The sequence below is a fragment of the Equus caballus genome, chromosome X (assembly GCF_041296265.1).
Source record: "Equus caballus isolate H_3958 breed thoroughbred chromosome X, TB-T2T, whole genome shotgun sequence".
Lineage (NCBI taxonomy): Eukaryota > Metazoa > Chordata > Mammalia > Perissodactyla > Equidae > Equus > Equus caballus.
Window position 1 is genome coordinate 108779295 of NC_091715.1, and position 14941 is coordinate 108794235.

At 40.7% G+C, this 14941-nt stretch overlaps 1 protein-coding gene across 8 annotated transcripts in view; it reads right to left on the reverse strand.

Moving 5' to 3' along the window:
• The window catches only part of CHRDL1 (chordin like 1), a 112232-nt gene that overhangs the window by 17753 nt on the left and 79538 nt on the right, over positions 1-14941 (reverse strand). For all 8 annotated transcript variants that reach the window (XM_005614419.4, XM_070258245.1, XM_014729087.3 and 5 more), the window contains exons 7-8: positions 7312-7379; positions 99-267 (exon numbers count right to left, since the gene is read on the reverse strand). In XM_005614419.4, the coding sequence (XP_005614476.1) occupies positions 99-267; positions 7312-7379 (237 nt within the window). The remainder of the gene's footprint in view (positions 1-98; positions 268-7311; positions 7380-14941) is intronic.

A 14941-nucleotide genomic window follows, 5' to 3' on the forward strand; every position in this document is an offset into this window, starting at 1 on the left:
GCATGGGAGAAAGGGTCCTTTCTCAGCTCTAGCCCTCCGATGACCAGGGCTGCTGAAGCCCTGACGTGGATAGAATACAAAAGGAGCATGTCCCTTACCTTGTCCATGCTTGTGTTTGTTATTGATGACAATTTGCACGATGGTTCCCGATGCTTGCTGGGAATCCATAAGAGCTCCCCGGTGACTTCTGGCCCCAGGAAAGCGGGGCAGACCTCCAGCCTGTCGGCTTGGTGGAGAATCATAGTGAGAGCGGTGGTAAGAATGTCTCTGTAAAATGACAAGGACAAATTCAGCCCCCAAAATTCACCAGTGAGAAGGCAGAGATAGACTTACATACATTAGAAGCTATTTGATGATTTTTAGTCATGAGCTCTTCTTAGCTGCAGGTCCACCCACACCAAAAGAGAAATAGGGACGTGAAGTAAGAGCAGCACTGGCGACGTGCTGAGATTTCTCTCTCTCCCTGGAGAAGACTGGGTTAGATTCACAGACAAACTCCTGAGGGAGAAAACAACCAAAATGGGTAAAGTGTCTTTCCTGCCCCCAAGAATCTCACATTCGGGTTTAAGAATTAAGGCACTAGCCTGCAACACAAGGCAGAATATGACAGAGGCCACAGGAAAAGTGTAAAATGTTGTGCAAATTAGGATGAGAAAGAGAGCTTCTAGTCGGGGAGGGTTTGTGATCTGGGCTATGAAGGGTGAGGAGACTTTTTACAGGCAGAGTTGGTGAGGAATATTCCAGGCAGAGATTTCCAAGTTAAGAAGGTGTAGCAGAGAACATAGAGACCATAAAAGGGAACAGTTGAAGGATAACATTCCAAAAGTGGGTTGGAGCCAGATCATGGAGGACTTTAAATGACAGGCTAAAGGGTGAGGACTTTATTTGGTAGGCAACACGGGCGAGGGTGTAGACGTCTTTGAGGTTTTTTTTTTTTTAAATAGAGAAAAAATCAGAACTGTGTTTCAAAGCAATGAACCCTGATAATGTGCAGTGTGAACTGGATAGGAGGAAGAGACAAACCAAGCATAGTCTAGATAAGATGTACTGAGACTGGAAATGCAGGCAATGACATGAGATCATAGAGCAGATACCCTAGACGTTTTATAGAGCACAGACACCCTCGACATTTTAGAGAGAGAAGAACTGACTGTGCATGACAGTACTAGAACGTCAGCTCCGCAGAGGTGAGGACTTTGTCCTGTTCACTGCTATGTCTCCAGTGCCTAGACCAGTGTCTAGCATCTAGAAGGTGCTTACCAAATCCTTGTTGAATGAATGAATGAAAGCTGTGATCCCTAATGAAAGCTTGGAGTCTTGTAGTACAAGTAATCCAATCATTGCTCTTTCAGCAAGGGCTCAAGACACATGCTGAGCCCACTATTCTGCTACCCACCCCTCTCCCAGGAGCTGAGGTAGAATAGGGGCAGAGGGGGTTGTAATTAATGAAGAATAGAACCTCAAGGCTTAAAGCCAAGTGACATTATGTTTTAGGGGCATTTGTTAGGGGTAAAGGAGGGGTGAACCCATTAAAAAAATCTTTCACAGGCAATTAAAAAGGAAGATCCTTATACTCAGTGATAGAAATAACAGGGAACAATGAGAAGGTAGTTATAGGGTCCCCTGAACCAACCATCCCATAAAACATTTATTATAGTTATGTTCCATAGACACACATGTTGCAAGTTTAGCTTTGGGAATTATTATCACTCTCTTGGTCGGGTAGAGGCATTGCTGGGAGGAGAGTGAACAGGAGCTGGGGTAAGAGAAAGAGAACATTATTACCTATACTTAAGAAGAGCCCAAGCTGGTGCACCACTATAAAACCTCACACAAATAAGAATTTGCATCAATTTATTATCATGCACACAGATGGGATTCTCAGTGCAAATATTTTTCATTCCCACAATGGCTCATATGTCTTTTTCTGCCATAATCACTCACATTCCACAAAGGCCAATACAGATTGTTCTGTCCTTTCTGGAGTTTGGCAAAATTTTGCCAAAGGAATACAGAGAGGACAGTTTGGCTGGTGGGTGTCCTACTGATGCTAAAAGGAAGGAGTTTAACAGGGCTAGAATTTGAGAGGGAAGCTTGCTGACCCATGATAAGCTGCAAGTACAAGAAGTTCTCTGATTCATGATGGTGAACACAAACTAAAATGCTGTTTTTTGGTACCAGGGACTCAGACTCTGGACATATGGTAAGGGTAGAAAACTGATTCAAGACCAAAAAAAAAAAAAACACACAAAAACTCAGGGATTTTGATCAGAGGCCCTATGATACACCAGTCAGCCCCTCAGAACCTCATCTTATTTAGGTCTTTTGTTTTACAGACAGAGAAACTGAAGCTAGGGAGGAGAGTGGTTTTATTCAGGGTGACAGTGAAGGCTGAGTTTTTGGAGATGGCAGGAGAGTGGGAATGGGGGGAAGGAGAGAGGAAGATGAACAAGAGGAAGAGAAAGTAGGACAGAAAATGTCTGGTCAAACTCAGTGATTCACAAACATTTGGCTAAAAGCTGCTCCAAAGAAAAGTTCTTTCAGATATATAAGTTTGCTACAGTGTTCACAACCACACATGCCACTTGTCTCTACCTCAGCTGCGCAAAGAATCACCCACGGAGGTATGAAAATACTGATTCCTGGGGCCTACCACAAGGAGTCTGATAGAGTTGGTCTGGAGTGTTGGTCTGGAGTGAGGCCTGGGCATCAGGATTTTTATATTCTCCTCAGGGAACTCTAATTTGAAGCCACTGTTGAGAATCACTGACAAAGGATCTTCTGTTTGGGCCTGGAAGTGGGGGTGGTGATGTGTGATTTTGGCTTAAGAGTAAAGGCTCTTTTGGCATACTACCCTCAAGGTCTATCCATGTTGTCGCAAACGGCAAGATTTCATCGTTTTTTATGGCTGAGTAGTATTCCATATATATATATATATATATATATATATATTTATACCACATCTTCTTTATCCATTCTTCCATCAATAGGAAGTCAGACAAAGACAAATACTGTATGACTTCACTCATATGTGGAAGATAAACAAACATACAGATACAGAGAACAGATTGGTGGTTACCAGAGGGGAAGGGGGTTGGGGGAGGATGAAAGGGGTAAAGGGGCACATGTGTATGGTGATGGATGGAGACTAGAGTTCTGGTGGTGAACATTATGCAGTCTATACAGAAGCAAAAATATAATGAGGTACACTTGAAATTTACACAGTGTTATAAACCAGTATGACCCAAGTAAAAAAAAAAAAAGAAAGAAAGAAAAGAATAATGGCTCTTTTAGAGTTGCTCCCCTAAACAAACGGAAAAAGCTTACCAGGGGCCATTCTGACCTTGTAACTTACAGCAAAGGAGAAAAAGGCATTAACGCCTTGGAGTTGTAAGTGAAATTGGAGCTCATCTTCAAAACCAACTGTGAATAGCCTGCTTGAGAGAGCAGGTCAAAACTAGTTAGGTAGGAATGATCACATAGCTATGGTTTATTTTATTCTGCTCAATATTTTGGTATTATTTAATTTAGTGACATGAAGGACTGACAAATATCTCAGGCTTTTGAGGTGGCTCTTACACAGTTCTTTTCTGGTGATGGAAAATTCCCACCATTGTACAAATTCCCCAGGAATTTCTTCCTTACTTGTTCTAAGGCCTAATATATAAGCATTTTATTGGCAGAGACAGGAAAACATGAAAGTTCAGAAACGGCCTTAAAAGTGCCTTCATGGTTGTTATCCTGTTTTATAGTTTTGCAAGAGGTTACCATTGGGGGCAACTGGTAAAGGGCAGACATGATCTCTCTGTATTATCGCTTGCAATTGCAAATAAATCTACAGTTATCACAAAATAAAACGTTTAAGTTCAATTAAAAAATAAAAATTTTAATTTAAATTAAAAAGGTTAATTTAATTAAAAAAATTTGTTCTAATCTACAAAGCCATGAGTACATTATATTGTAGTCACTGGTAACCTACATCTATCCCTGTCTGGGAGACACTTAGCCCAGTTTCCTTCCCAAACCACTGTTCTTACAATGTGAATGAGACATGCGTTTTTATCTGTTTCATATTGTTTTTATCACAAACTCCTCTACTTTTCTAATGGTAAATCTCTGAGTAATCTATTGGGGACAAAAATCAGTTTGGGTGTTGTCCAAAACAAAATTATGGTTGCTTTCATGTTTTGGCTTTCGACCCCGCTCCTACTTCTCTCTCCCAACATAACACACACACACACACACACTCACACACACACATACGATGGTACTAGGATCAATTCATGTGAAATTATGATATAAAAATCAAACGGAAACCATTTCACGCTTTTACAAAGGAGTCATAATTGAACCACTGGTTCTCCTTTCTATGCACTTCATAAAACTTGGTAAAGTGATGGTTTTCAGCTCACTTGGCAAAATAAAACAATCATCTGTGTTTCTGTTGAACCGAGATTTTTGATGGTTCCCTGTAAACAGGAACAGCCTACTAAAGGAACAGTCTACTGAATAGGAAATGTGTTGTTAGGGCTGCCATTTTTCTCCCATGCAGAAAGCTGGGCCTATGAAGGATATTAACAAGGGATTCTCCCACCTCCTAATTTTTGGCTAGTCAAGAGAAAACAAGTTTGAAGGATTTCTCTCTTATTTGGGGCAAATTCCTGTGCATTAATGTTAATGAAAAGTCCCCCCCACTCCCCACCCCCCTATTTCAGTCCACCTTCCACACTCATTCACTCAACACATATTTACTGGGTGCCTACTATGTGCCAGGTACATAGTTCTCCATTACTACAGATGCTATTTATTATTCAAATCATATCCCACAATATCTACCCCTTTTAGAACAAAGGAAAATATTTATTTATAATAAAGTGGAACCATCTGGAGATTTGGTCTACCAGGCCCAAACGTTTGTTTCTAAAGATAGGTCTTGAACTCCTTTGAAAATCAATAACTATTTCAAGGCCCTGCATTCTGTATCTGACCTCTTTTGCTACAGGAAGTACTGGATTAAGTCCAGCCCTATCACCAGCAGCTTAGGAAGAACGATGAGGCTTACACAAGGGATGGAGTTGGGAGCAGCATAAGACAAAGTCAGGAAGGAAGTCTAATTAATGGCATTACCAGCAAAACTGCTGAGGTGGCCACAGTGCTAAGTGTTGGGGGCTAAGAAACCCAGCTTAAGTAAGGCACACAGCTTAAGGTGACTGAGACCTGAATTTGGTTTAAAATGGCATCTGGTTGACAGCAACTAATTTAGCTACTCTCAATTTCCTACCACAATAAAAAATTGGGGCTGAGAAAAAGGAAATTTACAACACAGAAGATGGAGACTGACATCATCTCCTGTTAGGATCTGGAAGGAATCTCACTTATTACAAAGCAGATAGAGCTGGATGGAGAAAATCTTTCCTCAGGGTCTATATTACTCTGAAAACTGAGAAGCCCACCCTCTCTTGCAAGAGAGCTCCTTTTTTGAGACATCCAGAGTATTATTCTCTACTCTACCCACAATCCTTCTATGCTCACTCAGAAACAGCAATGTCTAGAAAATAATACGACTAGAGAATAAAGAAAATATGAGGGGCCAGCCCGGTGGCACAGCGGTTAAGTCCGCACGTTCCGCTTCTCGGCGGCCTGGAGTTCACCGGTTCGGATCCTGGGTGCAGACATGGCACCGCTTGGCACGCCATGGTGTGGTAGGCGTCCCACGTATAAAGTAAGGGAAGATGGGCACGGAAGTTAGCTCAGGGCCAGTCTTCCTCAGCAAAAAAGAGGAGGATTGGCAGATGTTAGCTCAGGGCTAATCTTCCTCAAAAAAAAAAAGAAAGAAAGAAAATATGAATCATTTCACCTCACTGCTGAGGGTGTTGGCAAGCTGGGGACAATGCAAAGCAAAAGTGGCACATGTGATAACTGGGAAGCATGGCCTAAGCAACACTGTGATGTTTGTATTGGTCATTTTATTATGTCCCCTATCAACACCTTCCTCATACCCTCACTATCCTCGGGCCTGCCCTATAATTTCCTAGACTCTTGCCTTATATCCAAAGTGCGTTTAAAACTAACTCAAAAGGTTTTAGAAAATCATTAAATGTTATTTATTACAAAACTAATTCATGTTCATTGCAAAACATCAAATAATACAGAAGACATAAAGTAAAAACTCAAAATCAACCTTTCCTCCTGCCCATTTTCACCCCTCTGACATTACCACTCTTAACATGTTGGTATGTGACCTTCCAGACTTTTCATATGCCTTTACATACATGCACACACACAATCTTTACATAAGGATATGACAAGATAAATTGTATCCTGCACCTTGTTTTATTTACATAATATATCTTGGAGATCCCTCCACTTTACTGCACTTCGATGCACTGCATTTTTTTTAACACTTGCACAGTGCCCCATAGATTGGGTGTATTTAACCAAGCTCCTATTGACAGACATTTAGATTGTCTCCATTTGTTTTGCTCTTATCAAAATAATGCTGCATTGAATGCCCCTGTGCGCTTTTTTTGTACCAGGGCACAATGAATACCCATTTATGTGCAATGAGTGCCTTTGTACATTTTGTATACTTTTCTTAAGTCCTTTAATATGATATATTCTTTGAATCGGAACATCTCCTTTTCAGATTTTAAGAACTTTGAAGTGTTGCTGTACTTAGACACAAATTTGTTAGAGAGACATTCTATTTTGTTAATTACTTCAAAATACAAAGGAACAAGAGATGCTATTACCCTATGTAGAGAGATGCCTACTCATAAAGCTTTTTCTGAAATTAGTGCTGAGAATGGAAATGAGAAGATGTTGCAGGCTGAGGAAGGAGAATCTGGTCTGCTGCCTTTCCGCTCTTCAAGCTGTATGACTAAGAGCTAAGGCTTAGGATAGAGGTTAAGTGGACATGTCTAAAGTCCCTCTGCCAAAAGGATGGGCTGCCCTGCCTTACAATCCCACAGAAAGTCCTTCCTGTTGAGGATAGGGGTAGCGATCTGCCTCCCTTACAGAAGACAAAGTTTTGGCAAGTCATCCTGAAAGGGCACCAACATCTGATCTAGATGAAGGGCTCCTAAGGGCTAAGGCTATGATTTCTCTGTGTCCTGGCCTGCTTACCAATTATACAGTGCATTTAAAAGGCTATAGGTTGGTAATGATGCCATTCGAATTTCTGAGGAAAGGGAAGAAAAATGGTTTTAAAAATGCGCCCTTTTATGGAGTTGCTGGGATAGTAACCATGGAGAGAAGAAAGTTTGGCCTGATGCTGTGGAGCGTTGAATTATTTGAACTATTCACACTTACTGCTTCTCTGTTGGCAGGTTGCCGAAAGATATCACCATCAGAATGTTCCCACGACAATTCTCCTTCTCCTGTTGATTAAAAAGAAATAAAGAAAGAATCATCCATACATAGAAGGAAAAAATATCACCCTTGTGACCCAGTAACATTTTGGTTCTATGATCTCAAAGTTCTCCAGATGTTTTAGCTGTTGTGGCAGTCCTTCAAAGAGCACCACTGAAAGATTTCTCTTTGGGTGTGCCTCATTTTTCAAAACAACTCCCGAGAAAGTTGCCACTTTCTAAAATAGACTTTCCAGCAACATTACACATAATTTGGAAAATAAAAGGGAAAATAATCACTTTCTACTTTAATATAGCCATCATTTGTCACTTTTGCTTATTTTATTCCAGTAACAGTTAAGTATTTTGTAGGCATATTTAACTTGTGTTTAAACTACCCTTAAAAAAGTGAGAGTTTTGAGGACTTGGTCTGTCATGATTTGTTAAATTCACCATTATGTCTCTGAGAAGTTATGACCTGATATGAAAGTTAGGATAAAACTCGCTATGGTTGGAGTGTTTACATAACCAATATCCAAGATGTACTTCTGTTTTTGCCTGCCACAGCTTTCTCTAGGTCTGTAAGTCCACTCTTTGAACAGCGAACCCCTATCATTGCCATCTTCCAAAGTAACTCTTTTTAGGAGCAGGATTCTACTTTTAGCCTGGAGGGCAAAATTCACAAAACAGGTACAGACGTTCCTCAGCTTCCAAGAATATTACCTTGTATTATCTAGGACCAAGCAAGCTGATGAGAAGAGCTTGGTCTTAGAGATGTTTGCGTCACTCTACATGAGTACTATTTATATGTGTGTGTGTTTCTGTGAATATATGTCTTATATCTATCTCTACATCTATCTATCTATCTATCTATCTATCTATCTAATCTGCCTGAGGATAAACCCAATATAGAGTCAATCATATATTTCATGGGATAACAAGGAATAGAAAAAGATATAAGCATTAAGGATTTTCTGTTCTAATGCATCTCTGAAACTTTCAAAACCTAAGTCTAAACAGTAACATGTTACTGGTTCAATCATGTGTAATACTGCTAGGGAAAATTACATAACATCTTTGGCTTTTAGGGCTTGAAAAAGACCTTAAAATTAGTTTGATAGCAATATTATCATTAGACAGTGACATACAACAAAGTATGGCTTTAACTCTCCATGATTCAAAGGTCATCTTATGGAAAAAAAATATGAATTTTGAAGATTTAACTGGTTGCTAGGTTAATCGTCCTAAAACACCACTTTGATTGTATAATTGTATCATTTCCTGATCAAAACCCTCAGTGAGTTCCCAGGCAAGACTCTCTGTAATTAGCCCCCACCTCATCTTTGCTGAGCATCTACCTCCTACCCAACTATCTCAGCTATTATACAATGGGAACCCTTTGACCTCCTTGCTCTTCATTTAAAACGTGGCTCCCATTCTTGCTTGCATGTTTTTGCTCACGTTATTCTTCTTCTGAAATTACCTTCCCACCTCCCACCCCCCAGAACTCCCCATGCCTATGAAAACCATTAAGTTTTTCCTCCTTTACTAAGTCTTCCTCAAGTACTCTTACATATTTCTGATCTCCTGAAGGACTTAGCATTCTATAGCCTTAGAGATGTACAAGCATAACGTTGTCCAACTGCTCTGCTCCATTTAACAGATGGAGAAACCAACGCTCAAAGAGGGTGTATAGCCATTCACAGTCACATAATGAGTTGATGAGCGTTAATACCCAAAATACCAGCTTACCTGGCTCCCAAATAAGTGTGTCCATTCTGCAAGGGCAGGGTTTATTGTTTGCGTTATTCATGGCTGTCACCATCATCTATAACAGTGCCTGGCACATAGCAGTCACTCAAGAAATACTTGTCAAATGATGGAATTGGGAGGCCTTCTCTGACCACCTATCTAAAATTTCAATCCCCTTTTGGTTTTTATTATCCTTCTTTTCTTTTCCTTCTTTGCACTTATCACTATTGTACATTTTATATATTTTATTTATTGTCTGTTTTCTCTCACTAGAATTCTCCTATGAGAACAAGGATTTTTGTCTATCATGTTCACTGATGTAACTCCAGTGCCTAGAACAGTGCTGGGCATGTAGATAGTGTCAATATTTGTTGAATGAATGAATACTAAAACACTGTACAATATTTTTGGCTGTTAAATATTTCCTAAGCTTGCCTTGCTTCCCTAAAGAGACTGTAAATCCCTTGAAACCAGAGACCATGTCTTAGACGCCCCCTCCGTACTGACTACATCATTGGTTCTCAGAGTGTGGTGTCTGGACTAGCAGCATCAGCATTACCTGGGAACTTGTTAGAAATGCCAACTTTCGGACCCTACTCCAGACCTACTAAGTCAAAGATTCCGGGGTGGGGGGTCAGTGATCTGGGTTTTGACAAGCCATCCCAGGGATTCTGATGTGTGCAGGAGTTTGTGAATAACTGGGCTGGAGCACTTTAGCATATTTCTGGGTACACATCAGGTGCTCAGTATATGTACTGAATTGAACTGCAGTCAAAAATACAGAATTAAGTGCTTGGGCAATAGTATACTCGCCTCTTCCTGGTTATTCCATGTCTGAGTAAAGATGGTAGACACAGACTGGATGCAGACTATGTGGAAACTTAAATGACCCTGTAAGAGTGAAGATGATTTCCCCTCTGTTTTTATCTAGAACGTAATTCCCCAAAGTCTGTTAACATGCACTGGATGCTTCTCGAGCGGAGAGCCTGATGTTAAGGCAGGAGGAGGAGAGAACAGGACATGCCCTTGCCCTCAAGACATATACAACCTGTGTGGAGGTGACAGGAAATCAATATAGGAAATAGCCTAAAAACACACACACACAGGGTAACAACTGAAAATACAAATGGAATATATGTGCTTAGGAGATACTGAACAGGTGGAGCAAGCGGCCAGATGTAGTCATGGAAAGCTTCCCAAAAGAACTGTTAAGTCACATTTTTAGAAGCAGATAAATGCAGGGTATAAACAGACAGTGATGTGGGCAGAGGGTATCTCAACTGAAGGGAATGGCATTTGCAAAGGGCCAGAGCTTGGGAAATAGCAAGTCACATACTGGAGACAGCAAGCAAGATGTGGCTTGAGTAGAAACCTCAGATGTGAAAGGAGAAATGGGGCTAGTGGAGAGGGAGGGGGAGAAGGAGAGGGAGAGTGAAGGAGGGAGGAAGGGAGGGGGACTGGTTGTTGAGGTAAGGGTGGTAAATAATTGCTGCATGGACTTCAAAAAGAGGCTGAAGAATTCACATTTGATCCTGTTACCAATCTTTATGTAGAGGTTCTAATGGTAAAAGTGATATTTGCGGAAGCTTATCTTGGCAATGGAGTGTCCACTAGTTGGGGAGCAACTGGAATTTGGGAGGCTGACTAGAAGACTGTCATAGTAATATGTGATAAGCCATGAAAATCTATAAAATAATGGAGAAGAAGGGGCAAATCAGACCACTTCTGATCAAAAGGAAATGATAAGACCCTGATGGAAGATTTGATAATAAAGGAGGAAGGCAAAGGAGAAAACAGTATAAAATGACTCTGGGTTGCAAATCTGGAGAGCTAGGGAATGGCACTGCCCTTGACAGTGACTAAGTGGGGATGAACTTGGATTTACTTATTCCATTTTAGGTGGCAGTGGTGGGTCTAAGCTTTGTCCTGAGCAAACATGAAAACATGGGACCCAAGAGATTTGAAATCAGAAAAGATTCACAAGCAAATGGCAAAACAAAATATAAAAGCTATAGGATGTGGTTTTAAGCCTAATCTAAGTAGGCAAAAAAGAACAAATTACAAAAGAAAACTGATAGAATAGCTGTCCGCATCAAATGTCCTTTTTTAATGTAAATTAATGATTGGGATTGACATGAAATGTTTACTCAGCACGGCCTTCTGAGAAGTTCAATTTATTGCATTTAGACCATGGAGTCTTAAAGGGCTTTTAAATGGTGTTTTAAAATACTCATAGTCCAGTCAGAATCTGGAAAGCAATATAGAAGCATATAATCCCTGTTAAATGAACAGAGGCAAGATGGCAACGTGACGAGGCAAGTCAGTATCAAACGTGGGAGCAGACTATTAATACCCTGTAACACAAGTTCAGATAAATGTGTCACAACCACCTAAGCATTTTCAGACAGTCATGTGTACCTAAATTGAACTATTTCACTTCATTAAAAACTACTGAAGGGGGCCGGCCCCATGGCCGAGTGGTTAAGTTCCTGCGCTCCGTTGCAGCGGCCCAGGGTTTCGCCGGTTTGGATCCTGGGCACAGACATGGCACCGCTCATCAGGCCACGGTGAGGCGGCGTCCCACATGCCACAACTAGAAGGACCCACAGCCAAAAAAAATATGCAACTATGTACTGGGGGGTCTTTGGGGAGAAAAAGCAGGAAGGGGAAAAAAAAAGAACCTTCAAAATAAATCATAAAAAACAGAGAAAAAAAACCCCACACAAAAAAACTACCAGAGCTATTACTTCTGAATATATATTTTCAAGTAGGAACTACCAGTATTTTGTTGCCTTTGAGCTTTCAAAGTTATCAAAATGGCATTCTCTAAGCTTGAATCTGCTATAAATAGCTGCTAAAGGTTTCAACATTTTAGTTACTTCATATAATTTGAACCATAGTTAAACTGGAATTATCTTCTTGGATGTTCACATTTTCTATGGCTATAAGTGGTTCTCTAGGCCTGGGCAGGGTCTGTCTGGACAGCTGAAAATAGGTTTGTCCATTTACAATCTTAGATATTATACCTTAGATATAACTTAGATATATCTAAGAGGCAAAATCCATAAAAGAAGAAAGTAGGCACCAGTACCCTACAAAACCCGTTTCTTTGTTTTTTGCCCCTGATTCACTGGACAAGTGATCATGAGAGGGAGCCTCTTTTTTCAGCCAATGCTTTAAAAAAAAAAAAACAACAGTGATTCTAATGGAGACAGATGGATTCTAGTTAATTCCGAGAAGCAACAAGAGGTAATTTTAACCAATTTTTGAAACCAAAATGAAAAACAACTCTGGTGTACTGTATGTCAAACAATATTCATTTAACCTTAAAAGCCACATGTGTTGTTTATTCAAACCTCAATTATCCTCTGAGTGGTACCCTATGGAGCTGGAATGGCTTGGCTTTCTGGTAATGGGAGAAATGGAGAACAATTATTTGAAAAATGGTCAAGAGCTAGGCTAAAATTCAGATTGTTTATAGCTCCCATTGCTTCTATTAATCTCTGGTTGGCTTAACCAGGTCACAGAATTAAACCCTATCCTCTCAAAAGGACTAAATGTACAATGAGATTATGAGATACCCATGAAGATAAGCCTCAGACAGCAAAACTACGCCAGCATGTGGCCACTTCTGAAACACACACATCATAATAAATAGAGTGCCCGTAGGTCTTGATTTATCTGGGACAACACAGTTTTATGCCTCTTTTTCTGGCAGGCATAATTATTAAGATTGCCCCTCTCACTTTCAAAAGGGTCTCAGTTTGGATGATAAATTATACGGTCACTCTAATCATAAGGCAAATAGAAATTAAATGAATCCTCAAGACAGGGGGAAGTGATCTCTGCGACAAGACAAAGTGATTTCTGTATTTTCAGAAGAACAAGTTGAAATCAGCAGAATCAGGGAAAAGAGTTAAAAGTATTTTGAGGGAAATTGTGAGAGGGCAGAGAGGAAGAAAATGATCGTTCCAGGTTCTGTGGTTGGGCTACTTTATAGTTAGTACTCAATAACCAAGCTGGAGATGAAAGAGGGAGTGGAAGCAGATGACTCTGGGGGGGGCCTATGCCAAACATCTAATTCTCCAAATTCTTTTCAGAGGGAGCAAGTGTGTTGAAATTTGAAGGAAGCTTTGAAGAACACTGGTATAAGGATTCTCCATTGGTAGACACCTGAGCTTCCAGTAGTGATACATAGGACTACAAGAGGTCCTCCAGCATCTTGTGAAGTGGGCGGTCATTTTTCTTAGAAAATACTTTATTGTCAAATAAAGCATTTTATTGTTTGGGCTGTCAATACAAGCTCTAAGCACTTTAAACAAAATATCTGCTTGAGAAACACCAAGTCACAGACAAGGAAGGACTCCTGCCAACAGTGGCAAGCCAAATCTGAAGAGGAGTACAAAAGCATTTATCCAGAAAAATCAGAAATACGTACTTTTTAAAAAGTGCATTGTGAAAGTGCATGTGTTTGCAGGAGGAAATCATGGGAGAGGGAATAAAAAAACTGAGCTAGATGGTGCCCAGGACCCATGCTCTGCTCTTTCAATGGAGATGTGACTACACAGATCCAAGTTTATGGCTATAAATGGGGTCTTTGCATCCCAGAGTAGTCCCGATGAATCTGCTGGAAGTGTTACCATATCTGGCCCCTGGGAGCAGAGTTGTCACAAAGTCTGTTCCTTCAGTAGCCTCAAAGTTAACAAGAGTCCCCAAAATTGTTTCACATCCCCAAGCTGAGATGCAGCATAGCAGTAATGGATAAGAGAACAGCCCAGAGTCAGACTGCCTGGGTCCAATTCCTGGTTCTGCCCCTTCTTACCTGTGTGACTTTGGGCAAGTAAATGAACCTCTCTGTGCCTCAATTTCCTTATTGCTAAAATGTAGACAGTAATACCTACCCTATAGGGTTTGAGGATGAAATGAATTAGTATATGCAAAGAGCTTAGAATAGTGCCTGGCACGCTGTGAGTGTTATGTAAGTGTTAGCTATTATTGCCTCTCCCTGTTTTCCCATCCTTTCCTTCCACTTCTTCCTCCTTCTCCTCTTTCTTTTTTTTTCAGATTTTTCAAATTTTTTTCCTTTTTCTCCCCAAAGCCCCCCAGTACATAGCTGTATATTCTTCATTGTGGGTCTTTCTAGTTATCACACGTGGGACGCCGCCCCAGCGTGGCCCGATGAGCAGTGCCACCTCCGCGCCCAGGACCCAAACCAATGAAACACTGGGCCGCCTGCAGTGGAGCGCGCGAACTTAACCACTCGGACACGGGGCCAGCCCCTCCTTCTCCTCTTTCAAGGGTAGCTTACACACAGGGAAAGCCCAACTTAGGGACTCCCACAAGTGTGCTAGGTATTTAACAAAGGAAAGGATCTAGATTAAACAAACAAATGAAGCCTAGCAGAAAAAGAAAATTTATGCTCATAGAAAGGGAATCATTTTATTTCTAAATCATTACATTTCTAAAGCCAGAATCCTGGAGATACAAAAAAAAATGGCTGCAGAAATTTCTTCAGCTCATTCCTTCTGAAATGGCTTAGATTCTTTCATAATTATGCTAGTCCTCTCCTTATTTTCATCTTTTTAGAGGAGGAGTTTGTGTTTTTCTCTCTTGGTTTAAAATGAGGTTGAAGAAGACAGATATCTGCTTCACTGGGAGGCAGTGCAATTTACATAGTCATAAAGCAGAGTGGTAAAAATCCAAGAACCCAAATAGAGTCCTGCGCTACCACATCCATAAATGGAAAATAACAAGCAGGGTGGAGAGGGAAACTCAGTGATCTACTGATGTTTACTGCCTGTTCAACCCGGGAATGAAAAGCAGCCAGTTTAAGGTCCTTC